General features: G+C 42.4%; 1 protein-coding gene across 5 annotated transcripts in view; it reads right to left on the bottom strand.

Moving 5' to 3' along the window:
• Positions 1-2327: 2327 nt before the first annotated feature.
• The window catches only part of ICA1 (islet cell autoantigen 1), a 122205-nt gene continuing 104266 nt past the window's right edge, over positions 2328-20266 (bottom strand). For all 5 annotated transcript variants that reach the window (XM_089664179.1, XM_089664178.1, XM_089664177.1 and 2 more), the window contains 3 exons: positions 12572-12844; positions 4260-4358; positions 2328-3175 (listed from right to left, as the gene is read on the bottom strand). In XM_089664179.1, the coding sequence (XP_089520305.1) occupies positions 3054-3175; positions 4260-4358; positions 12572-12844 (494 nt within the window). In that variant the 3' untranslated portion in view covers positions 2328-3053. The remainder of the gene's footprint in view (positions 3176-4259; positions 4359-12571; positions 12845-20266) is intronic.

The raw sequence follows: 20266 nt of genomic DNA, 5'->3' as shown, positions 1-20266 counted from the left end.
TGTTACAACCAAAAACATAAATGTATTTTATTGGGATATGATGTGATAGACCAACACAAAGTGGCACATAATTGTGAAATGGAAGGAAAATGAGAAATCGTTTTCAAAATGTTTTACAAATAAATATTGTGCATTTGTATTCAGTCCCCCGGAGTGAATACTTTGTAGAATCACCTTTCACTGCAAATCCAGCTGCAATTATTTTTGAGGATGTCTCTACCGGCTTGCACATCTAGAGAGTGACATTTTTGCCCATTCTTTGCAAAATAGCTCAAGCTCTGTCAGATCGAATGGAGAGCAATTTTCAAATCTTGCCACAGATTCTCAATTGAGTCCAGGTCTGGACTTTGACAAGGCCATTCTAACACATGAATATGCTTTGATCTAAACCATTCCATTGCTCTGGCTGGATGTTTCGTATCATTGTCCTGTTGGAAGGTGAACCTCCGCCCCGGTCTCAAGTCTTTTGCTGACTCTCACAGGTTTTCTTTTAAGATTGCCCTGTGTTTGGCTCCATCAATCTTCCCATCAACTCTGACCAGCTTCCCTGTCCTTGCTTAAGAAAAGCATCCCCACAACATGATGCTGCCACCACCATGTTTCACAGTGAGGTTGGTGTGTTCAGGGTGATGTACAGTGTTAGTTTTCTGCCACACAATGTTTTGCTTTTAGGCCAAAGAGTTCCATTTTGGTCTCATCTGACCAGAGCCCCTTCTTCCACATGTTTGCTGTGTCCCACACATGGCTTCTCGCAAACTGGACTTCTTATGGCTTTCTTTCAACAATGGCTTTCTTCTTGCCACTCTTCCATAAAGGCCAGATTTGTGGAGTGCACGACTAATAGTTGTCCTGTGGATAGATTCTCCCACCTGAGCTGTGGATCTCTGCAGCTCCTCCAGAGTTCCCATGGACCTCTTGGCTACTTCTCTGATTAATGCTCCTTGCCCAGCCTCTCAGTTTAGGTGGACGGCCATGTTTTGGTAGGTTTGCCATACTCTTTCCATTTTCGGATGATGGATTGAACAGTGCTCCATGAGATGTTCAAAGCTTGGGATATTTTTTTTATAACCTAACCCTGCTTTAAAATTCTCCACAACTTTATCCCTGACTTGTCTGCTGTGTTCCTTGACCTTCATGATGCTGTTTGTTCACTAATGTTCTCTAACAAACCTCTGAGGGCTTCACAGGATAGCTGTATTTATACTGAGATTACATTACATACATTTACTATTAACTAATTAGGTGAGTTCTGAAGGCAATTGGTTCCAATAGATTTTAGTTAGGGGTATCAGAGTAAAGGGGGCTGAATACAAATGCACACCACACTTTTCAAATATTTATTTGTAAAAAAGTTTGTAAACCATTTCTCATTTTTCTTCCACTTCACAATTATGTGCCACTTTGTGTTGGTCGATCACATAAAATCCCAATAAAATACATTTACCGTATATACTCGAGTATAAGCCGAGTTTTTCAGCACATTTTTTGTGCTGAAAAACGGCCCCCTCGGCTTATACTCGAGTCAACGTCTCCAGGTGCGGGCGGGATGACATGCCGTCCCTGTCATCTGGACACACCCCCGGGATCAATCCTCGCCGGTGATTGGCCGCCAGAACTGTAGCTCAGGAGAGGCACACAGGCGCCCAATCACCGGCGAGGAGGTGGAGCTTGGAGAGGAGGAGCCGAGCGGCACCGCGAAGATCGAGCGAGTGAAGAGGAGGAGAGCGGCCGGAGAAGGAAGACATCTGACCGGTAAGTGTGTACCATGGGAGAGGGAGGGAGCGAGCGAGCCCAGGCTGGAGCAGGGGTCAGCACTATTCCTCCCCCCACTGAAACCAACGATGGAGCACTATTCCTCCCCCCACTGACACCAACAATGGGGCACTATTCCTCCCCCCATTGACACCAACGATGGGGCACTATTCCTCCCCCCACTGACACCAACGATGGGGCACTATTCCTCCCTCCACTGACACCACCGGCTTATACTCGAGTCAATAGTTTTTCCCAGTTTTTTGTGGTAAAATTAGGTACCTCGGCTTATATTCGGGTCGGCTTATACTCGAAATTTTTCACATTTTGTCATGTTACAACAAAAAAAATACCGTATATACTCAAGGGGTGTGAATACTTTTTCAAGGCACTGTAGCTGTCACGCAACCCAAAAGGCCAGCAACAACAGCAGAACAAAGGTGACCTTCTGCAGGAGAAGCACTGGATTGAAGGTGTGTGTGACAGCAACATCTACATTGCTAGGGCAATGTATTACATTAAAAAAGTCCTGTAAAAAATAAGGGGAAAGCAAATAAAATCCCAGGATCACTGCATTGCACTTTTTGAGTCAAAGTATTTTTTATTGATTCCTTTAATGACATTGCAAGCATGCTCATTGTGAGGACTGCTGGAATTAATACTTTATCTTCTGGTCGAGTGCAGAGTATTTTAGTGCAGTAGTAAGTATACAGGATGTCTTAAATAAAAGCCACTCTATTTGAGGCACTTTGTCATATTGGTAAAATGTCAAATGGTTTCCTCAAAAAATAAGCAATGATATATCTTTTTCTTTTCTTCCTGGGGAAGCAATTTGCCTATATACTCTGCACTTGCTCTTCGACTGTGAAACAAAAGGTGAATCATCGCAGTTCATGCTGAGTATCTTAGCAACAATAAAGAATTTTGCTCCCACCCAAATAAATTATTCTTAACAGAAAGACTTATAGAGCTTACACAAAAATAAAGAAGAACGAAAAAAAAAAAAATTCAAAACAATAGATATTTGTTGTCTACATCCTCTGATCGTTACATTGGCATATATAAAAATAGGTTCCTAGTATCTCCCTTAAAATAGTTCTTTAGTGAGTCCAGTGAAGATTTTGGCGTAGCCAAGGAATTTCACACATCTCCTATTGTACGAGGAAAAAAATCAATCTTTATAGCAAGAAAAAAAAAAAGAGTGGCACAAATGTCAGGACGGGGTCTTTCCCTGGTGATTAAATTGCTAGTGACAGGGGTGCTTGTTGATAGAGGGTTGTCTGCAGCAACAGAGGAAATTGTTATGCATTCAGTAGTTCGTGTTCTTTGTCCGTTTTTCCAACGGCATCGGGATTTGATAGGGGATCAAGATCTGCAAAGAGGTTGTACCAAGTGGACAAGTCTTTTGTGCTTTTAGATGTATCTGCAAAACAAATGGATATATTAATCAAAGTGGAACAATCAGCAAAACCTAAAATGACACATATATATGTATATATATATATATATATATATATATATATATATATATATATATATATACATATATATATATGTATATATCAGGGGCGGACTGACCATTTGGAAACTCGGACACTGCCCGAGGGCCCGGGGTAAGTAGGGGACCCCATGAGATGCCCCTGGTACCTTTTTCATAGGCTTTTCTGAGTTTTGGCAAGGACACAGGGGCCCCATGATCCCCTATTGCCCGGGGGCCCCATGAGTTGTCAGTCCGCCCCTGATATATATATATATATATATATGTATGTATGTATGTAGAAGGTAGGCTTCCCCTATTCACATGCTAATTAATTTGTTGGACTGGTTCATGAAGCTTAGGACAGCAAGTGATGCTACAATAGGGGGACGGGGAAAAAAGGACTTGGACAGAGCCATGTGCTGAACAGAGGAAGCACTAGTAGTTCTGGAGAACTCTGAGAAACAAGGAGCAGTCTGGAAGAAGACATTATCACCAAGAAAAAAGTTAAGTAGATGTTTAGTGTATTTGCATACATTGTCCATGCTCATTTGCTAGGAAGGATAATTGTACTTAGTTTGTGTGTGCACAGCATTTTTGTTTAGTAAAGCAATTATTATTACACTACTGAAGTTTTTATGCTTCCTTGCTTTTACTGCAAAGAACCTTAAAAGATTCAAAGCAAAACACTTGGATGATGCCAACACCAATAGGTCAGTTTGTGTCTATAGGGGTTGCCTATTCTTACATTCTGACTTAAAGAGCCCATTGAGTGCTGCAAAAGGAACATGGGTTACTTTCTGAAGGTGCCCTCTAAAGTACCACTGTGGTCTTCTGAGATGCAAGTAGGAATTCTCCACTCACTTCATGAATGGCCCATTGGTTTTGACACAGTAGAATGCCCCCACCGCTAAGGAGGCCTAATATGCTCATTGCTTCTGGAAATCCTCCATTGAAAGACAACCATACGGTAGACTGCTGGAATCACAGCCAATAGAACAATACAGACCGAATGCCTCTCAGTTCTCACCTTTCTGTGAGGTTCCGTTACTATTTTGATTGAGGTTTGTGGATGTAGAGGCTGAGGATAATGGTGTTGAAGATGAGGCCCCACCGAATGCTGTCCAGTCTGAAATAAAGAAATATAGAAAGTGACTATGCTGCCCCGTAAGGTAAACTTGCCCTGCCCACAAGTAAATGTCTTGAATAGATGGTGGCATAACTTGCCTTAGCTCAGCTTGTCATCTTGCCTCTTCTACCACCACCCAAAATTCTGGTTATCATGAGAATGAGCACATCCCCTCTTCTCACAAGCCTTTATGCCCAAACAACCTCTCTCCTGTTCCCTCCTCTCCTCTTCACCTTTCCATTCTTTTCCTCTTCCATCCATCCATTTCTTATAGTAAATATTTCCTTAACAGTGTTGCCTGAGAGTTATAGTCAAGCGTCCATAAAGAATGAATGTTTTGGCTTTGATAAGTCTAATTGGACAGGACCAGTGTATAACACTTACAATAAAAGCGATTGTTTCACTTTTGTGTGCTGAAATTTCTGGTGCAGAAAACCAAATAACATCCCTCCTGATTACCAAATAACATTTGATCATAAAACCAAAAAAATACTCCCCTTCAGGATGAATACCTGGACACTCCCCTGAATACTGACCAACACTCACAGTACAGCTAGCTGCCTGCCCACTAGGAACACCACATCCAGTGCCTTGAAAAAGTATTCACACCCCCTGAAATTTTCCACATTTTGTCATGTTAAACCAAAAACGTAAATTCATTTTATTGGGATTTTATATGATCGACCAACACAAATTGGCACATAATTGTGAAGTGAAAAGAAAATAATAAATGGTTTTCAATTTTTTTTTTACAAATATCTGAAAATTGTGGCATGTATTTGTATTCAGCCTCCTTTACTCTGATACCTCTAACTAAAATCTAGAGGAACCATTTGCCTTCAGAAGTCACCTAAATAGTAAATAGAGTCCCCCTGTGTGTAATTTAATCTCAGTATACATACAGCTTTTCTGTGAAGCCCTCAGAGGTTTGTTAGAGAACATTAGTGAACACATAGCATCCTGAAGGCCAAGGAACACACCAGACAGGTCAGGGATAAAGGTGTGGAGAGGTTTAAAGCAGGGTTAGGTTATAAAAAAATAACATCCTACAGAGCACTGTTCAATCCATCATCCGAAAATGAAAAGAGTATGGCACAACTGCAAACCTACCAAAACATGGCTGTCCACCTAAACTGACAGGCCGGGCAAGGAGAGCATTCATCAGAGAAGCAGCCAAGAGGCCCATGGAGACTCTGGAGGAGCTGCAGAGATCCACAGCTCAGGTGGGAGAATCTGTCCACAGGACAACTGTTAGTTTTGCACTCCACAAATCTGGCCTTTATGGAAGAGTGGCAAGAAGAAAGCAATTGTTGGAAGAAAGCCATAAGAAGTCCCGTTTGCAGTTTGCGAAAAGCCATGTGGGGGACACAGCAAACATGTGGAAGAAGGGGCTCTGGTCAGATGAGACCAAAATGGAACTTTTTGGCCTAAAAGCAAAACGCTATGTGTGGCAGAAAACTAACAATGCACATCACCCTAAACACACCATCCCCACCGTGAAACATGGCGGTGGCAGCATCATGTTGTGGGGATGCTTTTCTTCAGCAGGGACAAGGAAGCTGGTCAGAGTTGACTGGAAAATGGATGGAGCCAAATACAGAGTAATCTTAGAAGAAAACCTGTTAGGGTCTGCAAAAGCTTTGAGGCTGGGGTGGAGGTTCACCTTCCAGCAGGACAACAACCCTAAACATCCAGCCAGAGCTACAATGGAATGGTTTAGATCAAAGCATATTCATGTGTTAGAATGGCCCAGTCACAGTCCAGACCTAAATCCAATGCAGAATCTGTGGCCAGACTTGAAAATTGCTGTTCCCAGACGCTTTCCATCCAATCTAACAGAACTTGAGCTATTCTGCAGAAAAGAATGGACAAAAATGTCCCTCTCTAGATGTGCAGAGCTGTGATTGCAGCGAAAGGTGGTTCTAGAAAGTATTGTTTCCGGGGAGCTGAATACAAATGCGCGCCACACATTTTTAGATATTTATTTGTAAAAAGTTTTGAAAAACATATCTCATTTTCCTTCCACTTCACAATTATGTGCCACTCCATGTTGGTCTACCACATAAAACCCCAATAAAATACATTTACGTTTTTGGTTGTAACATAACAAAATGTAGAAAACATCAAGGGGTACGAATACTTTTTCAAGGCACCGTAATACCTCCCCCAGAAAATACTCCAAACAAGCAGAAACAACCAAGTCAAACCCAAGAGAATAATCATCACCTGTGTCAGCATCCTCCATTGTAACATTACAACCTCTTCCCTAGACTGAGGGCCCCCCTGCCCACTGATAGTTCACAGAGCTCAATCCTTCCAAGGACAGACTGATCTGGTGGGTGTGAAGGAGCAGTGGGTTCTAAAGGTGGTGTGTCATGAATGACCAGCTGCATGTCTTTACGCCGTGACATATTATGACACGGACAGGTGCGGGTATGGACATGGTAGTATTCAACAATACTATGCTGCATTCTCATATAGGCACTCAAGGAGGTCCTGTATTCTTACATTGTTCTCCACTTCAACTCTTTAATGGATGGAAACAATTTTCGATAGTTTATGTTACATGCTTAAAAATATAGTAGATGTATCAAGTTCCTCTCTGTAGCTCTGTGAGAGCCGTCAGCTGGCAGAACGGGGAATTGCTCTTAAGGAGATCTTGCCAATAAAGTATCTGAGAAATATATCATACGAGTTCCATACCAAATGTAAAGCAAAAGTGTGCATAACTTTTCTATTAACTTATGTAAGTCATTCAAATTTCACATGTTGGTAGAGCAACTGTTCCTATACAGTAACTCTTTTTCATTGCAGATAAATAATGGATTCCAAGCAGAAGCCTAATAAAGGCATGCAATGCCAAGCTGCGGGTTCTAAAGCAAGCAAAATCTTCTCTTGTATTAGACTCCAGAGAGAGAGATATAATTTCCCCCAGTACAAATCATTAGTAAGACCTCATCTGGAATATGCAGTTCAGTTTTTGGCACCAATTCACAAAAATAACATTGGGGAACTGGAGAAAGTCCAGAGAAGGACAACCAAACTGATAAGAGGCATGGAGGAGCTCAGCTATGAGGAAAGATTAGAGGAACTGAATGTATTCTCACTCAATACATAAGGGGGGATATGATCGCCACGTATACTACATAAGGGGGGGATATGATCGCCACGTATACTACATAAGGGGGGGATATGATCGCCACGTATACTACATAAGGGGGGATATGATCACCATGTATAATACATAGGGGGGGATATGATCTCCATGTATAATACACAAGGGGGGATATGATCTCCATGTATAATACATAAGGGGGATATGATCTCCATGTATAATACACAAGGGGGGATATGATCTCCATGTATAATACATAAGGGGGGATATGATCAACATGTATAATTCATAAGAGGGGATATGATCTCCATGTATAATACATAGGGGGGGATATGATCTCCATGTATAATACATAAGGGGGGATATGATCACCATGTATAATACATAAGGGGGACATGATCTCCATGTATAATACATAAGGGGGATATGATCTCCATGTATAATACATAAGAGGGGATATGATCTCCATGTATAATACATAAGGGGGAATATGATCTCCATGTATAATACATAAGGGGGGGATATGATCTCCATGTATAATACATAAGGGGGGATATGATCTCCATGTATAATACACAAGGGGGATATGATCTCCATGTATAATACATAAGGGGGATATGATCTCCATGTATAATACATAAGGGGGGATATGATCTCCATGTATAATACATAAGGGGGGATATGATCTCCATGTATAATACATAAGGGGGGATATGATCTCCATGTGTAATACATAAGGGGGGATATGATCTCCATGTATAATACATAAGGGGGATATGATCTCCATGTATAATACATAAGGGGGATATGATCTCCATGTATAATACATAGGGGGGATATGATCTCCATGTATAATACATAAGGGGGGATATGATCTCCATGTATAATACATCAGTGGTTCATATAGTGAACTCGGTGTATAGCTATTCACCCTAAGATCATCACAGAGGACAAGGGGGCACTCTTTACATCTGGAGGAAAAGAAATGTAATCTCCAAACACGAAAAGGTTTCTTCACAGTGAGAGCTGTGAAAATGTGGAATAGACTCCCTCAAGACTTGCTTCTGGCCAGCTCAGTGGATTGCTTCAAAAAAGTCCTGGATTCTTTCTTGGATACACAGAATATAACTGGATATAACATTTATAGCTAAAGTTGATCCAGGAAATATCCGATTGCCTCTTGGGGGGTCAGGAAGGAACTTTTTCCCCTGTAAGAGCAAATTGGATCATGCTTTGCTGGATTTTTTTTGCCTTCCTCTAGATCAACTGTGTGTATAGGATTATAACATTTTTTTTATGGTTGAACTGGATGTAATTTTGTCTTTTTTCAGTTAGACTAACTATGTAGCACTCAATGTGCCGTCATTTATTTCTTGACGAAGAAGGGATGCAGGCTGTCTGACATCCACAGATGGCTCCAGAATGTTTATGGAGAGGACATCATTGACAAGAGGAATGTCTGGTCATTGGTGATTCTTGCCAATGGTGTCATCTCCGTGAACATTCTGTAGCCTTCTATGGATGTTGGAATGAAAAAGAAGAGAAGTTATTATAGAGGAAGAGTTATTCTACCAACAGGTAAAAGTTGGACAACCTGTGTAAGTAAATAAAAAAAGTTATGCCCACTTTTGCTTTACTTTTTGTACATATTACATATATGTTATTACACTATATTACATAGCCTCTTACATATTAAGAATGAATATTGAAATATTATATATATGTGGGCTGGTGACTTAAAGTGCACCTGTAGCTTTAAAGGAACATTATGCTGAACAGTGTAGGTAAGATGATCAAGTTTTTTTAAAGTTTTGTACAGGAGCGTGGAAGGGTTGGAAACTCTTGTCAGGTTCTATTGCTGTCTGCTTCAATGCTTTTCCCACAGTAATTAAACCGTATACCCAAATGGGGACAGCTATTTAAAAAAAAAAAAAAAAAAAAGAGTTCTTCTCTTCCTCATTGCTAAAAATGAAAACATGATAGTAACAAAAACACCCTCTTCTCAGTTTGGAATGAATAGATCTTCTATCCTATATTTATAGCCATCACTATGGCACACTGCCTTCCCCTAAAAAAAGAGTGGCAGTGGACATAGTATACTTGGACTTTGCTAAGCGTTCGATACAACGCACTGTTTAGTTGGAAAACTACATGGCAAATGAGGTGTAATGTTGATAATGTAAAGTTATACACTTGGGGTCTATAAACAAGCATGTACTGTACATTCTAGGAAGAGAACAGCTGGGGGAGTCAATGACTGAAAAGGATCTGGGAGTTCCGGTAGATCGTACACTTAAAATACATCTAAAAGGTAGAAGGCCTTTTTACCTTAATGCATTCTATACGTTCGGGTAAAAAATCTTCTGTGTGCAGCTCCCCAGCCTCCCCCCCCCATATACTTACCTGAGCCTGATCCCGATCCAGCACTGTGCACAAGAGCAGAGGCTCTCTCTGCTCTCTCCTTCCTCACTGGACTCTGTGAGAGCAATGGGAGCCATTGGCTTCTGCTGCTGTCAACCAAATCCCGTGACAAGGGAGCGGGCGGTGGGGCTGAACCACACTGTCAATGGAAGCGGCTTCCCATGGTGGCACACCAAGAAGAGGAGGAGCCAGAAGTGCCAGAGGGGGACCCGAGAAGAGGGGAGCGGAACTGCTCTGTGCAAAACCATTACACAAAGCAGGAAAGTATAAAATGTTTGTTATATAAAATAAAAATTGTACCTTTAGTATCACTTTAATCTCCTCCCGCCCGCTATATAGTAAAATGACGGACGCAAGGCGGTTCTCTCGTTCTGGGAGGATGTCATGTGACGTCCTCCCATTCTAACCGCGCATGCGTGGCTCTGGGAGCGCACAGCGTGGCGATCGGTGGTGCACTGTGTCCCTCGGACACAGCGGATCACCGATCAACGGAAAGAGCCGAAGAGGTCGGCTCGGTCATTTGATCAGCTGTGTCCAATCACAGCTGATCACATGTAAACAGGGAAATGCCGGTTATCGGCATTTCTCTCCCCACGAGCTGTCACGCTGACAGAGGAGAGGAGAGCTGGTAATCGGCATTCCTCGGAGGGGACATGTACACAGATCATTAGAGCACTGATGATCAGTGTGCCCTGATGATCTGTGTAGCCCCAGCAGTGCCACCTGTCAGTATCCATCAGTGCTCATCCATGCCACCTGCCAGTGCCCATCAGTGCCACGTCAATGCCACATAGTGCCCATCTGAGCTGCCTTTCAGTGCCACCCATCAGTGCCAGTCAGTGCCACCCATCAGTGCCAGTCAGTGCCACCTATCGGTGCCACCTATCAGTGTGCATCAGTGCCACCTAACATTGCCAGTCAGTGCCGCCTAACAGTGCCAGTCAGTGCCACCTATCAGTGCAATATAGGAGTGCTGCCTTTCAGTGCCCATCAGTGCCACTTACCAGTGCCTCCTCATCAGTGCCACCTATCAGTGTCCATTAGTGCAGCCTATAAGTGCCCATCAGTGCCGCCTCATTAGCGCACATCAGTGAAGGAGAAAAATCAATTATTTACAAAATTTTATAACAAAAACTAAGAAAAAAATTTTTTTTTCAAAATTTTCAGTGGTTTTTGGTTTAAGAAAAAATAAAAAACCCAGAGGTGAATAAATACCACCAAAATAAATCTCTATCTGTCACAAAAAAATGATAAAAATTTAATATGGGTACAGTGTTGCATGACCGCGCAATTGTCATTCAAAGTGCAACAGCGCTGAAAGCTGGAAATTGGCCTGGGCAGGAAGGGGGTATAAGTGCCCTGTAGGCGAGGGGTTAATGTGCTTTGACATTGTCAGCCCTGTGACTTGAAGGAGCTGCCAATGCACCACAATTTTACAAAAACTGGACATGCCACAATGCAAAGTGCCAAAACCCATTAAGTTAGGTTGCCATGCATTATGCCGCATGGCAACAAATGTGCATTGCCTTAGTGTGTTGGGGTGCCATTAAAAATTATTGGCGACCCAAACCCATGTATGTGTGCAATACAACACAGTAGTGTAAATGGGCCCTTACAGTTCATTTTCCTTAGAAAACAGCCTGTGTAGAAAAGTCTGTCCCCTTCCTGTATGCTGTAGAGAAGGACCTCTGCATTCTGTGTGGGAACAGTTCTCTTTCTGCAGAGGTCCATCCTGCTATCTTCAATCAGCAGGGAGTTCTGTTGGGTGCAGAGCATTAGGTCTGACTGCGCAGGGGTTTTAGACCTCAGCAGATAGACCAATTTTGGTGTTACTATGCACTCTATAGTCCCGAAGAAAAGGAAGCACAATGCACACTTATAAAGCAATTTTGCCGATACATAAACAAACATATGATTTTATATATAATGTCGAGCTGTGTCCTGGGTCTCACGAGAGATGTTAGTGGTCTTGGATGGGTTTACATTTTGAGAGAAGAGACTGAGCCTGAGTCAGGTTTGTACCCATTTTTGTAATATAATTTCAAGTATACACACCAGCAGCTCACTTGTAACATATTTGTGTTTTTTTTTGTTAAAAACTTTTTTGAGAATAAAGTACTAGATCTTGGATTTGAGGTACACAATTGATCATTTAGTTGTGGCAAAGGTGGAATTTCCACTCATTTTGCATAGAGTTCTCTTACTTCCGATTGTGTCTCCAGTATAGGAGGTCCCAAGCAGAGACATGGACAGTAATTATAATCTCCCAATATTTGCAACCCTTTCAACTATCTTCATTAATAATCAGGAACATTTTTGCAGTGGTTAGGCTATTTGAATCTAACTACTAAATAAGCCCATGCAGTGTGTATAGGGTGGTTATAGGAGCATTGGATTGGGAAGGCTCAGGTATCACAGTTATGCTATTGATTAATGACAGCTGACCACATCTTATGCCCAACATGATTACGTAGAAGCTCTGCCATGGTCAAAGGTAAACAATATTGAGGAAAACAGACAAAAGGCAACAGAAGATGACACTTTAAAAAAAAAAAAAATCAACTCGTCAGTAGAGCACCTTCCATATCCTCCATCTCCCTAAACTTTGTTCACAATTTTCCTTTAAGCACCAACAAGATAAGGCTACAATAGATCCACCCTGCTATGTAAAACCAACCGTATAATGAAGACTGAAGACTACTCAAGTTTTGGTCTAATAGTTGAGAAGGTAGGAATCCAGATGGTGGTTCAGCTCTAGGCTCCAGTTCCTGGTTAGTTAGACTCAAGGGCTGACTGGGATACAGCGACTCCCCAAATACTTCTGTCCACTCTTTGGAGAGGTCTCCACCATCCAGAGATGAGGAGCTCAGGATCTCATTCAGCAACTGCATCTCGTCCTTCTCCAGGGAGTCCGCCTCCACTGAGTCCGATAGAGGAATGTTGGACATGGCTGTAAAAGGATGAAGGAACAAGTTAGACTTATGTCAGATACAATGCATAGATTGGAGGGGGAAGAAGCTATTTTATAGAAGGAAATGTGGACGTTTCATCAGTTAAAAAGGCAAATGTGAAAATCTGCAGCCTTTATTAGGGAAAGGAAAAATGCAGAGCAAAGAAAACTTTATTGGAAAGTATAGTGCGCTTAGGAAGTGCATAACTCAAGTTGTTATTGCAATTAGGTTGTGTGAAACTCGAGTTACTTAAAGTTAGTAAATCAGAGACCCTCTTCCCTCTTGCTAGATAATTCATTTCAATGAAAAAACTTCTCATAAGATTATATGTGCATATACACTCACCGGACACTTTATTAGCACCTGTCCAATTGCTTCGTAACACAAATTGCTAATTAGCCAATCACATGGCAGCAACTCAATGCATTTGAGCATGTAGACATGGTGAAGACGACTTTTTGAAGTTCAAACCAAGCATCAGAATGGGGAAGAAAGGGGATTTAAGTGATTTTGAATGTGGCATGGTTGTTGGTGCCAGGCTAGTCTGAGTATTTCAATAACTGCTGATCTTCTGGGATTTTCATGCACAACCATCTCTAGGGTTTACAGAGAATGGTCAGAAAAAGAAAAAATATCCAGGGAGCGGCAGTTGTGTGGAAGAAAAAGCCTTTTTGATGTCAGAGGTCAGAGGAGACTGGGCAGACTGGTTGCTGCGACATTCAGATGGTCGGGTCAGAATTTGGCATAAATAACATGAAAGCATGGATCCATCCTGTCTTGTATCAACGGTTCCGGCTGGTGGTGGTGGTGTAATGGTGTGGGGGAGATTTTCTTGGTACTAACAAGGTGTACCTAATAAAATGACTGGTGAGTGTACAGTATGTGCAAACCTCCCTTGTACAGACATCCAATCTGCTCTGCTTCTGGACGCCACAATCTTGGCTGTAATGTCAGCCCCAGCAGGCTCATGTGTCACTCAAGTGACATTATGTAGTATTCCCCTTTGATCCTCCTCCAGCAGCTACATAACATTATATAGAATTCAAAAAAACACCGCAAGTAAGCATTTTTTGCATTTTTATTTTAAGATGGTGATAAGGTCTCTTCAGACTTCCCTTACCCAAAGACCTAAACCCCCTCAACTTATCCCTTAATGTGTCCTGTAAAATTTAGCCTAACTCCTCAAGGGGACCTGTAAAACTCATCCCAGCACCAGAAGAAAATATTTGGACGTGGAGTACCATCCCTACCTATATGTATGATTACAACCCCAATTACCCAGAAAATTGAGAAGCTGTGTAAACTCTACATAAACACATTAAAAAATACAAGGTAAAGCTCTTTCATGCAAAGAAGAAGCCATATCTGAACATGATAAAGAAACACTGAAGTCTTCTCTGGGTCTGTGTTCCTATAGATATTTGGTTGTTTTTTATAGCTTAGATATTTGTTACATTTTAAGACCATGTGCTGTTTTAGAAGCTAAGCCTCCCCTATTGATATGCAAATTATTATTATTATACAGTATTTCTAAAGCGCCAATAGTTCGCTCAGCGCTGTACATTACAATGGGGGACAGACCAATAACAATACAATACAATGCAAAACATGAGGGGATTGAGGGCCCTGCTCTTTCGAGCTTACAATCTAGGAGGGAGGGGATGGTGGCACAGGAGGAGAAAGCTGTGGGGGATGGAGTGGTAGGAAGATTGGAGGAGGTTAGCAAGTTAGCAGGGGGTGGGGTAGGCTTCCCTGAAGAGGTGGGTTTTCAGGGTGCGCCTAAAGGAGAGGAGAGTAGGTGATAATCTGATGGGTTGGGGCAGGGAGTTCCAGAGGATGGGTGACACCCTGGAGAAGTCCTGGAGGCGGGCATGGGAGGAGGAGACCAGGGAACTAGAGAGAAGGAGGTCTTGTGAGGAGCGGAGTGTGCGTGCTGGGCGGTACTTGGATATTAGGTCAGTGATGTAGTTCGGGGCAGTATGGTGGACAGCTTTGTACGTCAGTGTTAGGATTTTGAATTTGATCAGTTGAGCAATCGGAAGCCAGTGGAGGGATTGGCAGAGGGGGGTGGCGGAAACGGAGCGGTTGGAAAGGTGAATGAGTCTGGCAGCCGTATTCAGGATGGACTGAAGCGGGGATAGCCAGCGGCGAGGCAGTTGCAGTAGTCGAGTCGTGATATGATGAGGGAGTGGATGAGCTGTTTAGTGATTTCTGGGGTTAGGAACGTGCAGATTTTGGTGATGTTGCGGAGGTGGAGTCTGCATGGTTTATGCAGTCAGACTGGTTTATGAGCTCAGCAGAGGATATGATGTACAGGAAGTTAGGGGGAGCGGAGAACTTTTGAACGGGCATGTGGGTGGACAAACAGAGTGGTTCTGGCATGTGGGTGGACAAACAGAGTGGTTCTGGCATGTGGGTGGACAAACAGAGTGGTTCTGGCATGTGGGTGGACAAACAGAGTGGTTCTGGCATGTGGGTGGACAAACAGAGTGGTTCTGGCATGTGGGTGGACAAACAGAGTGGTTCTGAAACACAAAAAAGCAACAGCTGTTCTAGAAATCTGGAAGAAGAAACAGTGTGTTGGAGGACTTTGAGATGTTTTTTTGCTGGACTCTGAAGGAAGATCCTGGAACTGTGAGAAGACTCCATTACCAGAAAGAACTAAGTTACGTAACTTTCTGTGTGTGGCTATCATATACTGTATATAGTCACCTATATATATTTGGCTTGTACATGTTTTTGGCATATTTTGTTATGATTTGTGTTTTCTGCAGTTGTATGTGCAGATTTCCTGTTTAGTATAAGAACATTATTACATTACAGAGGTCTAAGCTTCCTTGCTTATCAATGCAAAGTAACATATACATACACACCAATAAATTCTATACACTAAGCAAAACAATTGGCGGCTCGTGGCTGGATTTGCGCTAAAGTTCAACTGAAGCAGACCTGTTCTCTGTGGTGTTTTCAGTTGCTTGTGCTAGGAAGAATGCTGTGTACATTGTCTATGAAGAGTAAGGCTGCAGACGTTTCTGGTGTCCTGGAGGAGAAGGCATGCACTCTACCTATCTGGGCCACAGACAGTCAGGGGATGTCTATTGCAAAATAGCATGCTAGGTATGCTTCTCATTTCAGCAAAGCTTGGGGTGATGGAGTCTCTGATTATTCCTCAAATTTTAGTCTTAACAGTTTTGGGTTCAGTGATGGAGAGATGCAGACAGTATCTATGTTTGGTTTGAACTTCCTACATGCTCTACATATTGAATCTGAAAAGAGGAAAAATGCAGAGGTAAAAAAAAGACTTATTGAAAGAACAGCTTGCAGTGGTGACCGAGCGTTTGTAAGACACTGCAAGCAAGGCAAGTGATTAGGGAACAAACCCACAGTAGCTTCAATGTGTGTTCAAACCACTGTAGACAAAGCTGAAGATTTGAATGAGCGGTGTGCAGCCCTCATGAACAAGTCTAAGGATGGCGTAACGAAGGACAAAGGCCCTAAGCCTGTAAGCAAAAGTGGGGCATATGCCACTGTTACTTCCCATAAGTGGCAGGCTGGGAATCTGATCAGCTTCAATAGAGATGGCCAAGTTGAGTCAGGTAAAATGAGAGCAAGGCCTATGATCTACAGGAGACAAATGTGGGCTGATTCACTTAAGGTGGGGGTCCCCTAGAGATGAAATAGATGGGATTTCTACACTAGCTTTGCTAAAGAGGTGAAAGCAAGTGGCTGGGAACAGTAGATTCAGTCACATTAGGTGTTTTTATATTCATAGACTGGGGCACATTGGAGTGGACTTTCATCTGAGCATCTCCTTATGGCCGGGAGGGAAAGGGACATTCATCTGGGACTTACTTTCTTTCCATCTACACAGACTGTCAAGGACATTCCTAACCCTGCTGAAAGGAATGTTGCGGCTTATCCAGGGACAAAAGTCTGATTGTCCAGAACATACAGGGGGTTGAGAGAGAATTTTTTCCTCCCATTTACAATACGGGGGCAGGGGTGGACTGACCATTTGGAAACTCGGGCACTGCCCGAGGGCCCGGGGTCAGTAGGGGGCCCCATGAGATGCCCCTGGTACCTTTTTCATAGGCTTTTTTGAGTTTGGGCAAGGACACAGGGGCCCCATGATCCCCTATTGCCCGGGGGCCGCATGAGTTGTCAGTCCACCCCTGTACGGGGGTTAATTTCACCCTTTCCTGAACAAAGGCTATAAAAGAACTGATGTTTCCAGTTTTTCACATATCATGCTATAAAAAAAATCAAGAGGTGGAATGTGTTGCTATGGATGTGGGATGATTTTTATTATAGCTTGGATATGTGATTTTTAAGTTACATGTGTTGTGTTTGAAGCTAAGCCTCCCTTTGATATGAAAATGAGTCAGTCTGACTGGCTTATGAGCTCTGCAGAGGATGTCATGGCTATAGGATATGACGTAACAGAAAATGGGGGAGGGGAGCAGAACTTTAGAGCCATGTTCATAGACAAAGACAGTTATTCTGGAAGTTAAAAGAGGACACACTTGTTCTGAAGACGGATGAGGGAGCAGCTGGACTCAAAGAACCATAAAGAAGAGTCCATCAATGGAAAACCTAATTTGAGTAGCTGTTTATTATACTTATTGCATACATATTGTACATGCTTATTTATTAGGAAGATAATCAGATTTGTGCATGTTGTAAGCATGTTTTGCTATACTTTCCATGCTATGATTTGTGTATCCTGCAGTTGTATGTGCAGATTTTTATTTAGTAAAGCACATTATTTCACTACAGAGTTTTAAAATTGGAAATTGGAAAACAGTGGTCAGACAAATCGAAATTTGACTTTCTTTTTGGCAACTATGGGTGCCACATCCTCCAGACTAAAGAGGAGAGGGATCTTCCGGATTGTTATCAGCACTCAGTTCAAAAGCCAGCATCTCTGGTAGTATGGGGATGCATTAACCTCCCTAGCGGTCTGATTATGTCCATATTTCTGTGCTCAAAGCGGTACATTTTTTTGCATGGAAATATGTATTTTTTTTTTTATTGTAGGCCTGTAATTTTTAGGAATAACTCGCTGAAATCTGTCCGAACAAGAGTCTAGTAAACATCCCGGGTATGATAAAACTTGAAACACTAAATAATAAATTGTAATTTAATAAATAATCATAAAATATAATAATATAATATTATTAAATTTAATTAAATAATATAATCAAACCAAAAACACTGAAATTTGAAATAGAGCGCCAAGTTCGCACATCACTGAGCAAAGTCGCAAAATCATTTTGGGGGACGAATTTCCCCCACGAATCATTATCACTCAATTCTGCAAGTGGTTCTGATTTACTATCGCTGTTCTCTAGCCGGTCCAAAACCGATTTTGACCTAAAGGGACGCTTTTTGGACGCCATGGACTTTTCTCAGTTTCCAGGCAGAAAGAACACTAAAAATGCAGGCAGGGCGCCGGACAAAGCACTCGGGACAAAATGTATGTGAAATGGTTTGATACAGGAATGTTACACTATGTGATTTTAGTGTATTTAGTGAATGTCACTTTTTGTCATTTTCAAATTTCCCGCCGTTCCATCCCCCGTACGTCCCGACGCTCTCAGGGGACAGAACCCAGAAGACAGATGCCAGCATCGGCCGGATTACATTGCCAGGGACACTGCAAGAGGGACATCGCGGGAGCGCAGGACAAGGTAAGTGATCGAGGGATCCTGGAGCAGCGCCGCATGGTATTCCTGAGTGTAGCTCAGGGTTACCGCTTGTGGTACTGAAACTTTACCCCGAGCTACACTCGGGAATACCGCCAGGGAGGTTAAAGCATATGAAATGGGCAACTTCCACATCTGGAAAGGCACCATCAATGCTGAAAGATATATCCAGGTTTTAGAGCAGCGTATGTTCCCATCCAGTCGACGTCTTTTTCAGGGAAGGCCTTGCATATTTCAGCAGGACAATGCTAAACCGCATCTAAGACAACAGCATGGCTGTCTGGGTCCAGGTGCTTAACTGGCCTGCTTGCAGTCCAGACGTTTCACCAATTGAAAATATTTGGCGCATCTTAAAAAGAATAATATAACAAATATGATCCAGGATTGATGAGCAGTTCGAATTCTATATCAGGAAAGAAGTGGACCACATTCCTCTCTAAAAACTCCAGAAACTGGTCTCCTCACTTCCCAGATGTTTACAGAGCGTTGTTAAAAGAAGAGGAAGCTACACCGTGGAAAACATAGCCCTGTCCCAAATTTTTTAAGGTGTGTTGCTGCCATGAATTTCAAAATTATTCTATTTGTTACTTAAAATAGTTTACTTAGTTTAAACATATGTTTTCTTTTTTTCTATTGTGAATAAAATACGGGTTTATGAGATTTGCAAATCATTGCATTCTGGTTTTATGTAGATTTTACACAGCATTCCCAACTTTTTGGGAATTGGGGTTGTATATTTGAGTATGAAAAAAAAAAAACATGAGTTGTACAACTTTACATGTCTGTATAAATAAATTCCTGACATGTCACAAGATACAACAGCAGTATTTTTTTTTTTTTTTTTATATTAGTCTTTGAGCTCCAGTCAAGTGCCCAGAATAAAACTGGCCATAGATGGTTTAAAGCTCGTCCAGTTCAGCAGGGCTGAGATTTGAACCATCTGCGGGGAAGCTGAATGTACCCAAGTTGATCCATCGATCGACTTGGGTACAATCGGCATGTCGGAGATTCGGTATGTGATTATTTCCAGCAGCTATAGCAACTAGCAATAAATCAGTGTGTTCTCCGAGCAGAGATTATTATTATTTTACAGGATTTATATAGCACCAACAGTTTGCTCAGCACTTTACAATATAACGGGAGACAAAACAGCAACAATACAGTTCAATAGAAGAAGGAAAGGAGGGCCCTGATCCTTGGAGCTTACAATCTAGCGGATGGCTCCACATGCCCCCCATCCCCTACGGGAGAACACAATAGCTCTGCAGGACGGATTCCCCCATCAACACTGATTGTGTTGATTGGGGAAATCAAGCGATTTTTTTTCCTGCAACCAAATCGCACCATCTATGGCCTGCCTAGGATAATGTCACCAGTCGGCTGCAGACAGCATGCATTTTCTCAGTCCTTGAGGTTCCAGCAGGGACCAGTCTGTGTCAGCCATTTGTGAATGCAGGCAAGATTTATATAATCGAGTAATCTCTGAACCAGCATTTTAGTCCAGAAACAGAGCCTGGATGATGCCTCAAAAAGATGGCGCCATCCTCCTGGAATCTGTGGGAAGCAGGATGTAGTGGGGCCAGGGGCGGATGACAACTCATGGGGCCCCCGGGCAATAGGGGATCATGGGGCCCCCGTGTCCTTGCCCAAGCTCAAAAAAGCCTATGAAAAAGGTACCAGGGGCATCTCATGGGGCCCCCTACTGACCCTGGGCCC

This window comes from Staurois parvus, unplaced genomic scaffold (assembly GCF_062004578.1).
Source record: "Staurois parvus isolate SC_StPar_1 unplaced genomic scaffold, SC_StPar_1.0 ptg001847l, whole genome shotgun sequence".
NCBI lineage: Eukaryota > Metazoa > Chordata > Amphibia > Anura > Ranidae > Staurois > Staurois parvus.
This window is presented reverse-complemented; position numbering and strand designations above follow the sequence as displayed.